Here is a 15,045-nt window from a genome sequence, read left to right as displayed (position 1 = left end):
CCGGCATTCACATTTTTTTAATTTTTATTTATTTATTTTTTGGCTGCATTGGGTCTTCGTTGCTGCACACGGGCTTTCTCTAGTTGCAGCGAGCAGGGGCTACTGTTTGTTGCGGTGCCCGGGCTTCTCACTGCAGTGGCTTCTCTTGTTGCAGAGCATGGGCTCTAGGTGCACGGGCTTCAGTAGTTGTGGTGCATGGGCTTAGTTGCTCTGTGGCATGTGGGATCTTCCCAGACCAGGGATCCAACCTGTGTCTCTGCATTGGCAGGTAGATTCTTTTTCTTTTTTCTTTTTTCTTTATTTATTGGCTGCATTGGGTCTTTGTTGCTGTGCGCGGGCTTTCTGTAGTTGCGGCAAGCGAGGGCTACTCTTTGTTGCGGTGTGCGGCCTTCTCACTGCGGTGGCTTCTCTTTGTTGCGGAGCGCAGGCTCTAGGCATGCAGGCTGCAGTAGTTGTGGCACACGGGCTTAGTTGCTCCACGGCATGTGGGATCTTCCCAGACCAGGGCTGGAACCCGTGTCCCCTGCACTGGCAGGCGGATTCTTAACCACTAAGCCACTAGGGAAGTCCAGCAGGTGCTATTCTTATCCCCATTTCATAGATAGGAAACTGAAATTCAGGAAGGTTAAAGTTTGGGCGGCACCAGATTCTTCCATTCTTCCTTAAACTTCGTCAATGCTCTGAGGATAATCTCCCGATCTCCTTAATTTAAACCCCGTGGGGTCCGCCATCGTGGGTCCCCAAGCCCCAGCTCTGTGCATCCTCTTCATTCTCTCCCACACTGTGTGCGTGGGGGACTACTAGGGCGGACCACCGGGTTGGCTTGTGGGGACCTTGAATGCCTCCACATTGAGTTGGGACTTTATCACGTAACCGCCGGGGAGCCAGAGATGGTTCTTGAGGAGGGAAACGGACAAGGCCAGCGCTTTCTCCGTGGGGTTGTAGTTCTGTCCCTCCCTCTCCTGTCACTCACTCCTTGGGGAACGCGGTGGAAGGCGCCCAAGCACAGCCTCCCGCTGGAAGCGCCCTCGTTGCCCCTGGCAACAGAGTCTAGGAGAACCACCGAGACGCGGCCCGACAGTGCAGAGCGCTCACTCCGGGCCAGCAAGGCGCGGAGATCCAGAAAGCAGCGTCTGACCGATTGTCACGTGGGCTGCCCTCGGGAAGGCGGGACTTCCGGCGGCCCAGTATTTTCTTTCCGGTTGTTGGCTCCTACCGGCCCCTCCCTTACTGGCCCCTGCGCCCCCCTCCCCCCGCGGCCCCCCGCCGCCGGGCCCGCCGCCACCATGAAGAAATTCTTCCAAGAGATCAAGGCCGACGTCAAGTTCAAGAGTGCGGGGCCCGGTCAGAAGCTCACTGAGTCGGTGGGGTGCGTGACAGGCGCTGAGGCTTGAGGCCCGGGGGCGGAGATCAGCGGAGGGGGAGGGGCGGGGAGGCCAGGGAAGACGAGAGGCCGGGAGGGGCGGCAGAGAGAGCGTGGGGAGAAACCTCGGGGGGCGGGGCAAGAGGGAGGGAGTGGGAGTAGGGGGGAGGGGAGGCCTCCGGGGGCGGGGCACGAGGGGGCGAGGCTGGAGGGGGCGGGGCTGCAGAAAGTGAGGGGGTCCCTGGAGAGACCCTAGGGGGTTAGGGCGGGCGGTAAGGGAGAGGCTGGGGATGCAGAGAAGGGGCCCTGAAGAGGCATCGCATAGGGCTTGGGGGAATCTAGGTGACCAGAGATTGGGGACTGAGCCTGGAGAAACAGGTAGAGCTGGGGTCACAAAAAGTCGTGAGGCTTAGACTCTGTGGCGATGGGGGTCTGGGCCTTGGTTCTGGAGCAGGAGGGAGGACGGGTTGAGGATCTGGAAGGTCAGGGAGCCTGAGGCGTTGTTGGAAGGGTTGTCAGGGACTTGGGAGGTGCGGATGCACTGGGTGGGTGGTGGGTTCTGCGAGGGGCTGAGGAAGGTCTGGGAGGAGAAGGGAGGCAGGTGGGTGGAGCTGGGGAGCTGGGGGAGTCTGCTACCGGAAGGAGGTGGGGGGCCTCGTGGGTGATGGCTGAGTGGCCTGGAGGTCCCGAGGGTGACCTGGGAGGGGAGGGGAGGTGGCCTGCATTTCCAGGCCTCTGTGACTTATCTGGGGAGGACTTGGAGAAGAGAAGGGCCTGGGGCCACAATGGAGACTCCATGGGCAGGTGTGAGGGGCCAGTGCTGTGCAGAGGATAGTGAAGAGCTGGAGCAGGTGAGGATGCCAGACTGAGGGCCGGTGGGCTGAGAAGGAGGCTCCACTGGGGGGGATGGGATGAGAAGAGGGAGTTCAGGAGGGGCTGGGGCTGCTACCAGGAGCTACAGAGGGGGCTGGGGGACCCGAGGGGTTTAGGTTCAGGAGTGACTGAAGAAAGAGGTCAGCCTGGGGAGGGGTCTGTGAGGCATAATGGAAGGGATTGTGAAGAGGTCGGGGCTGGGAGGGGGTCGGAGGAGAGGCAGGGAGGCTGGCAGGAAGGGGTGGTGAGGGCATCATGAGGCAGTGGGGGTGGGTGAGGGAGAGTGGGTGCGTGGCAAGGACATCAGGGCATCTGTCACGAGGATTGGGGGCCCCTGGGGTTCTTGGGAGGGGACAAAGGAGTAGTGGGACAAAGGAGGCCCATGAGGGTCAGATCCATGAGTACGGGAGGGAAGTGCAGGTCCTGGGAGCCTGGGGCGGTGACAGGGGAGGAGGGCAGCTTAAGAGGGGCCCAGGGAGAGCCGTGGGCCAGACAAGGGGGTTCATTCATTTGTTCATCAAGTAGGGGGTGGAGGTGGGGGGCTGGTGCAGCTGGACTGTGTGTGACAGGAAGGAGGTGGGGGCTGATGGCTGTGTCAGACTGGAGGCCTGGGAGGACAGGAGAGGGGAGTCACATGGAGATCCAAGCTTCTGTGACATACCTGGAGCCGGACTGGAGACTCAGGGTGCGTGCGAGGGTGTGTCCAGCACTGTTACGGCATGAAAATCCCTGCCCTCTCAGGGCTCACGTTGTAGTGGGGAGAGGTGGACAAGTAGAACAATACATAAACGATGAAAGATCGGCCCTAAAGAAAAATAAACAGGGTCCAGAGAGTGAACCATGTAGGTGACTGTTAGGTGGTCTGGGAATGCCTCTCTGAGAAGGTGACTTTTGAGCGAGAGCTGGATGAGGTGAGACTCAGCCGTGTGGAAATCAACCCCTGTCTCTCTGTCTCTGTCTCTGTCTCTCTCTCACACACACACACACACAGCTGAAGCGGTGCCTGTCCCTCCCAGGCAGAACACTCCAGGCAGAAGGCACAGAAAGTGCAAAGGTCCTGTGGTACGAGGTTGGGTCTGTGTGAAGAACAGCAGGGAGTATAGATAGGAGTGAACAAGGGAAAGGGGCAGGTTGTGAAGGGCCTGTAGCGTGCGGAGGCTGCAGGATTCTGTCCTGCATGGGATGAGATGGCTTTGTGCAGAGGAGTGACTGGGTTTTAGAAGGATCCCTCTGGCTGCCCAGAGGAGCCATGAAGCAGGTGAGTGAGGGGTCTTGGAAAAATGGCGTTTTCATGGAAAGATGGGGCTAGGGTGGCACTACGTGACTTGTCTTTTCTTCGACCTGAAACTCTCAGCTGTTGGGAGGGTGGGAGAGAGGGGCCGGGATGGGCAGGAAGCTCCCGGAGGCCTGGAGACAAGAAAAGAGGGCTGCCTGGGTGTCTGAGCAGAGTGGGAAGCATGAGGGCCATGAACTCAGAGCCTTGGCTCCTGAGAAGGTTCTAGAGATATAGCACAGATGATTCCAACTAGTGGCATCAGGAGAGGGTCCTGAGGAAAGGAGGGTGAGGCAGGTGAGTCAGACCCTGGTGGGAAGAAGGCCATCTCTGCTGGAACGTCAAGGCCAGGTCGTTCTCGAGCTAGGTTGGGTTAGGAAGCTGCCCATCCTGTGGGATGATCACCCTGCCTACTTCCCAGGGTGGAGAGGAGATTAAACCAGATCTTTTGTTTGGGGTTTTTTTTGGCCATGCTGCGCTGCATGCCGGATCTTAGTTCCCTGACCAGGGATCAAACCCGAGCCCAAGACAGTGAGAGCACCGAGTCCTAACCACGGGACCGCCAGGGAAGTCCCTAAACCAGATCCTTGTAACACTCCACGCAGGGCCTGCGTGCGGCCTGGCCTGCTGCCCGAGCTTCCGTGACCCTCTGGGGCTTGTGAAAGGGCGTCTGGAGCATTCTCTGGGAGGCACGTTGCCATGCGTAATAGACGCGCTGAGCGACAGCAAGCTCCTGGTGCGCTGCCTGGCACACAGTAGGTGCTCAGTAGATGAAGCCTCCATGTCTCACCCTCGTAGACAGTAAGGGTGGAGCCTCTCGCTCAGGGAAGGGGGCGAAGAGCGTCAGCCCCTGTGGACGGTAGGTGTGCTCTTACCTCGCCTGACAGATGACTCCGAGGCCCAGGCCGGTGCAGGATTTGTCCAAAGTGGCGGGCAGGGCGGGAAGCAGAGTCACTGTCTGCCTCCTGAGGCTCCTCCGTCTGCGTTAGACCCGTCTGGTGGCTGTGGTGGCCCCTGGGGCAGAGGCCCATGTCTGTCTGCTGGGGCAGGAGCAGAAGTGGGAGAGGGACAAAAGCTCTTCTATCTGCCCCCACGTCACCTCACGGTCCCACCACATCTCCCTAGGGAGAAGGCCCCCAAAGAAAAGCCCAGCAAGCCGGCGCTCCGGCAGCCCCGCCAGGGACCCACTGATGAGGCGCAGATGGCGGCCGCGGCGGCCCTGGCCCGGCTCGAGCAGAAGCAGCCCAGGGCGCGGGGCCCCACGTCACAGGAGTCCATCCGGAGCCAGGGTGAGCCTCGGCTGTCCTTGGGCCACGGGGGTGGGGACGGGGGGGCGGTGGAGCGGTGGTCCTCGAGGCTGATCCTTGACTTTTCATGCGTTCCAGGTCCTGTGCTTGGCTCTGGCTGAAAATAATTTCATAGCCAGCGATTCGGGGTGGGAGGAGGGTTTAAATCACAGCTGTGAGCCAGTCCACAAAGGGGCTATGCAGGTGGAAATGCCAAGGGGTCTGCTGTGGTCTGGGCGGCACGGATGTCAGGGAGGTTGCGGAGGGGAGGGTTGGGACTCAGAGGAGGAGGGGGAGCGTGTGGCCTGGCGCAGCCTGGGGGCATGGAGAGGTTGGCGGGCTGGGAGCACCTCGAGCTGGAAGGACTAGAATTTGACCCACACGAGGGTCCGTGCCGGGGAATGGTGTGCCTGGCTCGCACACTGACCCGTCCCTGCCTCTCCCCGCAGTGAGAAAGGAACTTCAAGCTGAAGCGACTGTCAGTGGGAGCCCAGAGGCCCCAGGGACCAACCCGGTAAAAGCATCACGATGGCAGCATGACACCCAAGGGGTGGCCTGGGGCGGGCAGGGGAGCTGGGAGCCCTCAGAGTGCCCGCTTGGGCTCTCTTCTGTGTTTGGTCTGATTGGTGCCCAGCCCTGGGCGGTGAGCATCTGGTGCTGGAGAGGGTGGGGAGATGCAGAAGGGACAGCGGGGTGGATCGAGGTCATCTCTGGCCTCAGGACGCTGGGGATCCCCGTGGTTGAGGGCGGTGTCATCTGGGACCTGCGTGCTTGGCATCTAATGACACCAGGCCCAGGCCCTGGGGGAGGAACTGCACCTCCGTTAAGTTCCCTCCCTCCCCTGTAACCCCATGAAGGTAGGTGCTGTTACAGTTCCCACTTTTCAGAAGAGAAAACTGAGGTTCAGAGAGGTGAGGCCCGGTGCCCTTGGTCATGCACCTGGAAACCAGCAGGGGCAGAACTGGAACCCCAGTCTGAGTCCAAAGCCCTTAGCCTTAGCGCTGCCCTCTGCTGCCTTCCTCGGATACAGGAGGGCACCACGGAGACTGGTGTAGTCAGGGAGGCCTTCCTGGAGGAGGCAGGCCTCAAAGGAGGACTTGGCAGAAACTGTGTTCTGAGCAGCACCACCTGTGAGGCCTCACTGAATTTCAGAATGGAAGGGACCCTGGATATTACCTAGGAATTGAGGCCCAGAACAAGGCTGGGACTCGTCCAGGGCACCGTGACTCCTCGCTCTCCCACCAAAGCCCCTTCCTCACCAGGTAGGGGGGCAGGAAGAGCAGGAACGATCAATTCAGCACTTACACCATGTCCGGAGCTGCTCCACGCTTTCCGTTCCTTACCTTGTTGAATTCTGAGGTGGTCCCTCGAGGACATCTTACAGACCAGAAGACAGGCTCAGAGGGGCTTGGCCACTGGGCCACGGTGTCCCATGGCTAATAGGCAGAGGGGACAGCATTGGGACCAGGATGTCTGGCTCCCAGGGCCACGCTCTCAGGATTGTGGCACTCGGGCAGCTCGGGGTGGCCTCTGTCCTCAGACACCCTCACCCATCCTCCCAGGTGCCCAAGCCCAAAGAGGAGGGCTCGACCCACCTGGCAGTGCCCGGAGTGTACTTCACCTGCCCGCTCACAGGGGCCATCCTGAGGAAGGACCAGCGGGACGCCTGCATCAGAGAGGCCATTCTCTCGGTGAGTGCCGGCCCCGGTGCCGGAGCCACCCCCCGGAAGCCCGGGTGGCACAGAGCATATGCTGTGGTTCTGTTCTAACCTCTCTAAAGAGGGAGTACTTACCTGAGGGACAGAATTCAAGATAGAGAAGGGTAGGCGGGGAAAAGCCACCTCCCACCCACCTCATGGCCATTCTCCCTGAGGCAGCAGCTGTAAGTAGTCTAGGCCCCTTTTCAGAGATGCTCCAAATATGCACAAACTACCGATGCATCTATATCTGCCACACGTGCTGCGTGTTTGTTTTACGTAAAAGGTAATGTACCATTCACGCCTGACGTGGAAACTGCTAGGTATTATATCAGTACAGAAAGAACTTCCACATTTTTTTCCCCTTAAAACTCTGTATTTGGAAATAATTTAAAACCTAAAGAAAAATCGCAAGGAGAACAAAAAGAACACGTGAACATCCTTTACTCAGGGTGGGAGTGTCCTATTACTGTTCTGACAGATTACTACGAACTTGGTGCCTCCAGACAGCATGCCTCTTATAATTCTGGAAATTAGAAGTGGGAGTTGGGTCTCACAGGGCCACAGTCAAGTTGGCCACAGGGCAGTGTGCCTTCTGGGAGCCCTAGGGGGAGTCAGGCTGTCTGTACTCCATGGCTCCTTCTCCGTCTTCACAGCCAGCGGTGCCAGGCCAGGTCTTTCCCAGCTGCCATCTCTCTGCTTCTCTCTCTCTCTCTCTCTCTTCCCCCTTTTAAGGGCCCTTGTGATTCCACTGGGCTCACCTGGCTAATCCAAGCTAATCTCCCTATTTTAAAGTCCACTGATCAGCAGGCTAACTCCATCTGTCACCTCCACACCCCCTGACCCATAACATACTCCCAGGTTCCAGGGATCAGGTCACAAATATGTATGTCATTCTGCCCATCTTACTCACATTTTCCAGTTGCTAACATTTTTACCCCATTGGCTCTGTCACAGCTCTCTGTTTTTTTCTGAGCAGTTCAAAAGCCTGCATTCTCCACAGTGATTGCGTGATGACTCATGGCAAATTGTTCCCTGACTCTTTAACCAACCCCGTGTTGATAAGCGCATAGGAAGTTTCTAGTCTTTTGCTAGTGAGGACAATATTTATGATGAAAACCTTGTCTGTACATCACTTTGAGCTGTAGGCTCCATTCCAGAAGCAGAGTTGTTGGGACAGAGGACAGCGTGTAGGGCTTTGGATAGTTGTCACCAGATGAACCTCCATGTGGGTTGTCCTGATTCACACTCACCCAGCAGTGTGTGAGAAAATACCCATTTCCCTGTCCCCCATTGTCACTGTGGGTTACCAAACATTTTTTGTCTTTACCCAAACTGATTGGTAAAAATAATATCTCAGCATAGTTTTAGTGTGCATTTCCTTTTTTTGGCTTAGGTTGGCTGTGTTTTCATATGAGAATGCATCCTTTGCCCATTTTTGTGTTGGGTGGTGTGTTTTTTTTTTCTTATTGATTTGTAGGCACTCTTTACATATTAGGAAAAACTAGCCTTTTGCCTATGATCTGAGTTGTGAATATTTTTCTCCAGTTGTTTACTTTTAGAGTTGGCTTATGGTCATATGGCCATGTAGAAATTTTTAATCTCTATGTAATTCAATGTGTCGGTCTTATTTTATGGCTTCTGGGTTTTGTGACCTACTCAGGAAGGCCTTCCCCACTTCAGGATTAAAACAACTCTTCCATGGTTTTTCTAGTGCTTTTCTGTTTTGTCTTTTGTTGTTTGCTTTGTTTAATGTTTAAAGCTTTTTTTTTTTTTTTTTTGCGGTACGCGGGCCTCTCACTGTTGCGGCCTCTCCCGTTGCGGAGCACAGGCTCCAGACGCGCAGGCTTAGCGGCCATGGCTCATGGGCCTAGCCGCTCCGCGGCATGTGGGATCCTCCTGGACCGGGGCATGAACCCGCATCCCCTGCATCGGCAGGCAGACTCTCAACCACTGCGCCACCAGGGAAGCCCTGTTTAAAGCTTTGATCCCACTAGAATTATACCTGTGTAGAATAGGATGCATGGAGCTAGTGTTATTTCTTTTTTTTTCCCGGATAGTTATCCAGTTTTCCCCAATCCTCATTTATTGAAACACCTGTCTTTTGGCCACCGTGAAATATGCCGTTATCACAAAGTAGATCCCTACATGGATTCAGTTCCTTTCTGGATGTGTCTGTTCCTTTGTCCCCTTGTCCGTTCATGCGCCCTGGTCCTAATTTAAACGAGGCTGCAGGCTGCCTGGGAACATCTGAGCACAGCATTTGGAGCTGCAGCTCTTCCCTGGGTGGGTGGGTGTGCTTGTCCTGAGGAGGCTGGAGTAGGGGGCGCTCAGCCTGGCTCAGCTGTGTCCTGAGGACGCCCCCCATCTTACTGCTGCTTCTCTGCAGACCCGATTTCTCTGCCCTTACACATCTTTTTGTCCTACTCTGGCAACTTACTGGCAGACTGGGCTGGGTCCCAATTTGAAGTTCCCAGGAGAGCTGGCCCAGTTCAGATCAGACAACTAAGTGACACAGCTGTGGCTGCTGAAGGCTCACCCCAGTGTAGCTGAGGGAAGGTAGCTGGGGCAGGGTGGAAGCCCCACAGCTGCCTTCCAGGAGCTGTGGCTGGGCTTCTGCAGGGCTGCCCAGGGGTAGATCTGAGTGGGCCAGGTCTTCTGTGCTCTTGATTCATCACCTCTGGTGACCCAGCTGTTCACCCCCACCATTTTTTTGTTTTCTTTTTGGCCACACCTTGCGGCATGCGGAACTTCCCCGACCAGGGATCGAACCCATGGCCCCTGCAGTGGAAGCGCGGAGTCTTAACCACTGGACTGCCAGGGAGGCCCCACCCCCACCATCATCCAGGCAGTGCAAATGACTTTGGGGCTGACGCAGGTGCCAGCCCCACTCGCCATGTAACTAGTGACTTTCTGGGGCTGCAGAGAAACACCACCACACGGTGTGGCCGTGTGCAGTGGCTATCCAGAGCGTGAGCAGATCTGCTGCCCAGTCTTGCCCCTCGCCTTAGTTATCCATTCTCAGCCTCTCCTCGCTGGGGTGCTGTTCGCAGGGTCCCCGGGGGTGCCCAGAGGCTGGGCCGGTCGAGGGATCAACTGTGGGCCCTGCGACCTCTCCATCTGCAGCTCCTCCTCTCCCAGAGAAGCAGGTCGAGCCCCCGAGATGTGGGGACCGGTCAGTGATGTCTCCACTATCTTGCCTCCCCCAGGAGTGACCAGGCAGCTGCAGGTCACAGACCTCTTTTGTGTCCTGTCTCTGCCACCTCCGTCTGTTTCTAGAACGCCCTTGTAGGGATGGGGGATGAGGAGGGACGGCAGGTCCGCAGTGGCCGGCGGGTCCTGGGCACTCAGCTGCTGCGCCCTTGGTGGCGCTCAGTGCTGGCGTTGGGCACCAAAGCCAGAGCGGTAGGCAAAGGTCTGTGTCACGCCGACCCGAGGGGTGGCGTAACCTGGGCTGCCATCGCCCCCTTTTCCCTAGACGTGAGGGCAGGGCTGAGGCCCCAGGCTGGAGTCATCAAAAGGGCTCTCCTCCTCCTTTTTCTGCTGTTGAGTTTGCTTCTGTCCCACACTAGGGCCTGCTGTGAGACAGTTCTTACTGTTGTCACCGGTGTCACTGCTGCCACCTGAGTGCTGAGACCTGGCTGCTTCGCTGGCATGGCCTCCAGGCCCTGAGGTGGACGCTTTCTGACTCAGCTTTCCTCCCTCCTCCCAGCACTTTTCCACCGACCCAGTGGCCGCCTCCATCATGAAGATCCACACGTTCAACAAGGACCGGGACCGGGTGAAGCTGGGCGTGGACACCATCGCCAGGTGAGCAGGTGGCCCCCTCCCACCGGGGTGCCAGCTCCTGGGCCTCCATCATGATCGGCTGAGGGGCCCCGGAGGGAGCACGGCCCTGGGAGTGAGGCCAGGCCCCACCCTTCACTCCCTCTCGCCCTTGGGGAAGGGGCTTGGCCTCTCTGGGCCTCAGTTTACCAGTGTTTAGAACGAAGAGGTTTACTGAATCAGGGGTTCCCAACCCTGGCTTCCCTTTGGGATCATCAGAAGAATGTGAAGCAGGCAGGGTCACCCCCATCGCCAACTCCTCTGATGGGAGTAGGTCGGGGGCGGGGCCAGAAGTCTGTGTTGCTCAGCAACCCCCAAGCCAGCTCTGGGGACCCATCAGCTCTGGCTCTGGTTGCTCCACCCCCACCACGGTGGCTCCTTGGCGCCCGCAGGGGGAGGCAGGACTGAGGAGGAGGCCCAGTGTCGGGGGCACCAGGGGTTGGGCTCTATGGGGTGTACCAGGTATGACGGCAGCCTTCCCGGGGGTCACTCTTAGCACGAGCCGGTGTGGCTCTAAGCTGCTCTCCCCTGTCCGCCCCAGGTACCTGGACAACATCCACCTGCATCCCGACGAGGAGAAGTACCGGAAGATCAAGCTTCAGAACAAGGTGTTCCAGGTGAGGGCTGCCATCAGAGTGACTTAGCCTGGGGTGGCCGGCGTGGCCGGGCCCGTGAGGCCACCCAGGACCCAGGCTGGCGGTGGGAGCAGCTGGTCTGCAGCCAGCCAGTGGTGGCCAGAGCCGGCTGCAGAAGGGCCCCTGCAGGGCTTGGGAGTTGAGGTGGGCAGAAGGTGCCAGGCGGGGAGGGAGGGCTTTGTGAGCACAGGAAGAGCGCAGGACGAGCACAGTACGCGTACACTGTCTGCTCTTGCCACCAACCCACGGCGTGACTCGACTTTTCTTTGAATTAGCTGGGAACACATCGGCACTGGGGAGATTTTTCACGCAAACGCAGACTTCTGGTTTCTGTGGAGAAATCGCAGGGTCCTAGCACTCTGGCCCATGGTACCCGTGCAGCTGGCGGAGCCCCGCTCTCTCCTGGGGGTCCCCACCCACATCCAGCATCCCAGAGCTTGCCTCCCCCACTTCTGGGGACTCCCAGCCTCCGCTGTCCTTTGGCTCTTCAGCCTGCTTCACCCTGGTGTTGACCTTTTGGGATCCCAGGCCCTCTGTGAGCTCACCCCTGCAGACAGCTTTGGGGGTTCATCCTGTCCAGGGGCAGCGGCCACTCTGTGAGACTGGGGACTCTGGGCCAGAAGGGCGGGGTGGGCAGTGAGGCCGGTGGGGCATGAGGAGGCCCCAAGGGTCCCGCATGACCTCTGGCTCTGCTCTCAGGAGCGCATTAACTGCCTGGAAGGGACCCACGAGTTTTTTGAGGCCATCGGCTTCCAGAAGGTGCTGCTTCCGACCCCCAACCAGGGTAAGAGAAAAAGAGAAGGGCTGTGGCTGAGCCCAGGGGTGGGAGGGGCCCGGCTCGGGGGTCTCCCTGCCACGGCAGTGACGTGCCCACGTGTCCCAGAGGGCCCCGAGGAGTTCTACGTGCTGAGCGAGGCCGCCCTGGCCCAGCCCCAGAGCCTGGAGCAGCACAAGGAGCAGCTGCTGCGCGCCGAGCCCGTGCGGGCCACACTGGCCCGCCAGCGCCGGGTCTTCCGGCCCTCGCCCCTGGCCTCCCAGTTCGACCTGCCTGCGGACTTCTTCAGCCTCACGGCAGAGGAGCTCAAGCGAGAGCAGCGGCTGCGGTCAGAGGCCGTGGAGCGGCTGAGCGTGCTGCGGACCAAGGCCATGCGCGAGCGGGAGGAGCAGAGGGAGATGCGCAAGTACACGTACACGCTGCTGCGCGTGCGCTTTCCCGACGGCTGCCTCCTCCAGGGTGCGTGCCGGGTGCTGGCAATGCTGCCTCGGGTCCGCTGTGCGCCGGCAGGAGCAGCCTGCTCTGGTCTGAGCTCGTCCCGGGGGAGGAGGCCGAGGGCTCAGGGGGCTGGGTGGGCTCAGGGGGGCTCCCACGAGCTCCAGCGCCACTCTTGTCCCCCCGCCAGGGACCTTCTACGCCCGGGAGCGGGCGGCAGCACTGTACGCGTTTGTCCGGGAGGCCTTGCAGATGGACTGGCTGCCTTTTGAGCTGCTGGCCTTGGGAGGGCAGAAGTTGTTGGAGGACGAGAACCTGGCCTTCAATGAGTGCGGGCTGGTGAGTGACGGGCTCCCCGCACAGTGGATCCGGGTTCTCTGGGTTCTTGTTGAATCAGCACAAACCCCTGAGGAGGGGGATGCTCTTCGGTTGGGGATGGCATTAGGGGACGGGGTCCTGGGGCCAGGCTCCCTGGGTGTGAGTCCCACCTTTCCACTTCTTTACCATGTGATCTTGAGTAACTTCTGTGTCTACAAAATGGGAATGTGCCCAGTGTGTTAGAGTCCTCTGTGGCGCAGAGCCAAGGTGGCGTTCAAAACGCAAGGAATTACTGGGGAGGGTGCAGGAGGGGGCTAGAGAGCGGTCAGACCCTGATTCAGGGAGGCCTGGACAGGAAGTTTTGAGTGCTGCCCGACGCTGGGTTGGCTTCAGCCAGGCCAGGGGGCGTCCCCAAGCCTGGGTCATCATCAGAGGAGCCCCTGTTACGAGTGGACTGAGAGTGCATGGGTGTGCCGTCAGCGGCGGGGAGCAGCCCCTGCTCCAGCAGGAAGATTTGAACGTGAAGCGGGAGCTCTGTCACGTAAAGGCCAGAGCGAGGCTTAGGCTTCTTACTCCACTGCAGGTGCCCTCGGCCCTCCTGACCTTCTCGTGGGATGCAGCCGTGCTAGCAGACATCAGGGCTGCGGGGGCCCAGCCAGACTCATCTGTCCTGAAACCCGAGCTCCTGTCGGCCATCAAGAAGCTCTAATGAAACAAAAGCAGGGTTGGCTTCAGCCCCTGTGGGGTCTGTCTCATGCTCTCTCCCTGCTTCCTCCACACTCCTCTCGTCCACGGTCCCCCCACCACTCCGGGGCCTCCCAGCCTCCTCCGGAACCTCCTCCTGCCCACGGGCACCACAGGCATGGGGAAGGGTGCTGGTTGGCCGTGGATGTGTGCCGAGACTGCCACCTGGATGGGGCAGCCACTAGTAGCCTGCTTAGAGAAGCCCAGGCCCAGTCCCCGTGTGCTGTGGCCCCAGTGGCTGCGGCTAGCCCTGAGGTGACTGGCACAAGAACGAGACACTGGGCCTGTCAGGACATGGTGTGTAAAATTCTAAACCTGAATAAATAGGGTGTTTGACTAGTTTCCCGGTGGTGAGTTGAAGCCGTGGGAGGCAGCATAGGGTGGCAGCTCTGCAGAGCTGCCGGCAGGCGAGGCCCGGCCGTGGCTCCTGGTGAAGTGGGGCCAGGCGGACACCCCGCGGCCACCTGGGCACCCAGGAGCCCCTCACGTCTGAGGCAAGCTCTTCACTTCCTGCACCTTCCTAATTGTTGTCCCCACCAGCCTGATGAGCCAGCCCTGCTGAGCGCTTCCCAGGGCCCTGGAGCCTTGCAGGCCCCACAGGGCAAGCTCCCCCAGATGTCCACATCCTCCTCCCTGGAACCTGTGAATGCATTACTTTATGTGACACAGGGACTTGGCCTGTGATTGAGGATGAGATGGGAGGTGGCCCTGGGTTAACCTGGTGAGTTCTGATGTGTGGAGGAAAACAGAAGGGATGCGGAGATGTGGAGGAAGGGGCCACATGCCAAGGTTGGCCTCCAACAGCTGGAAGAGGGACATAAACAGATTCCCCCTAGAGCTTCCAGCGGGAACCAGCCCTGCTGACACCTGATTCTGAGCCAGTGAGGCCCTTGTCGGACTTCCGCCCCCCAGAACTGCCGGTAGAACAAGTCTGGCGGTTCATTGCAGCAGCCGAGGGGAGCCAACACAGGGCTCCAGGGGGGCCAAGGCCTGGAGGGGGTGGGCACTCGCCCCCGGTCACACCTCTGCCAGGAGACACCTGAGCCCCCGCTCCTGACCACTCATCTGGATCGTCCCCTCCCTCTCACCTGCAGCCTGGCCCCGGGCTGTGGCCCCTACTGGACCCTTGCCTTCACGGAGGCCAGTGGTGGCTGGTTCTCTGGCCACTGTGAGATTAAAGCATCCAGGCCCCCAATGTGATTAGAACAAAATTCCCTGGTAACCCCGTCAGCCACACGCGCTTTGCCTCCCACCTGGGCCGCCGGCAGCTCTGTTCTCACGTGCGGGCAGGACCTAGGCCCATCCTCCTTTGCCGCTTCATCTCCGGAACCCAGCACTGCCTCGGCTTGATACCCTGCTCTCGACTCCCACTAGGAGTCGGCTGCAAATTGTCAGGTGGCAACTGAAAGTTTTAAGGCGACGTGATGTGACTGCTGCAGGCAGTCACATCACAGGTGGAGTCACGCCTGCGTCCTCTCCCTGTGCCAGCACTCAGCCTCACCCCACCTGCAGCAGCTCATCCTGGATGGGGCCAGGGTCCTCACCCCACAACTGGGGTGCTTGTCAGCCCCACCCGTGCGGAGCTGGAGAGGAATGGGACCCCTCCAGAAGGATTGGGGTGCTGCCAGGAGAGGCAGGCCCGGCAGGGACCTGGCCCCCACATGGCGAGCTCCCCGGGGCTAGGGTCGTGTTGCCCTGTTTCGGGTGTATCCACAGTCAACACTGAACCATTCTTCACAATGAGATGCCAGCCGACTCTTCTCTCTCGGGAACAGCGGCAATAAAGACAGCATGATGTGAGGGGCCGGCAGACAGGAGCCC

At 59.2% G+C, this 15,045-nt stretch overlaps 1 protein-coding gene across 1 annotated transcript; it reads left to right on the top strand.

The window, feature by feature from the left end:
• Positions 1-1,174: 1,174 nt before the first annotated feature.
• On the top strand, positions 1,175-14,435 carry UBXN6 (UBX domain protein 6). Its single transcript, XM_082620238.1, has 10 exons — positions 1,175-1,369; positions 4,635-4,798; positions 5,245-5,309; positions 6,358-6,486; positions 10,205-10,302; positions 10,859-10,934; positions 11,652-11,736; positions 11,836-12,186; positions 12,353-12,501; positions 13,064-14,435. Exons 1-10 carry the CDS (start codon positions 1,287-1,289, stop codon positions 13,187-13,189), a joined length of 1,326 nt encoding a protein of 441 aa, XP_082476364.1. The 5' UTR covers positions 1,175-1,286; the 3' UTR covers positions 13,190-14,435.
• The last annotated feature ends 610 nt before the right edge of the window (positions 14,436-15,045 follow it).

The sequence above is a fragment of the Mesoplodon mirus genome (genome assembly GCF_964341445.2).
Source record: "Mesoplodon mirus genome assembly, chromosome: 5".
Lineage (NCBI taxonomy): Eukaryota > Metazoa > Chordata > Mammalia > Artiodactyla > Ziphiidae > Mesoplodon > Mesoplodon mirus.
This window is presented reverse-complemented; position numbering and strand designations above follow the sequence as displayed.

Excerpts from the sequence above, each read along its gene's own strand:
- UBXN6 (XM_082620238.1), top strand. The coding sequence starts at position 1,287 with ATGAAGAAATTCTTCCAAGAGATCAAGGCCGACGTCAAGTTCAAGAGT. Across the intron at positions 5,310-6,357 it reads AGGCCCCAGGGACCAACCCG|GTGCCCAAGCCCAAAGAGGA; the intron begins GTAAAAGCATCA and ends CCATCCTCCCAG. Across the intron at positions 11,737-11,835 it reads GCTTCCGACCCCCAACCAGG|AGGGCCCCGAGGAGTTCTAC; the intron begins GTAAGAGAAAAA and ends CACGTGTCCCAG.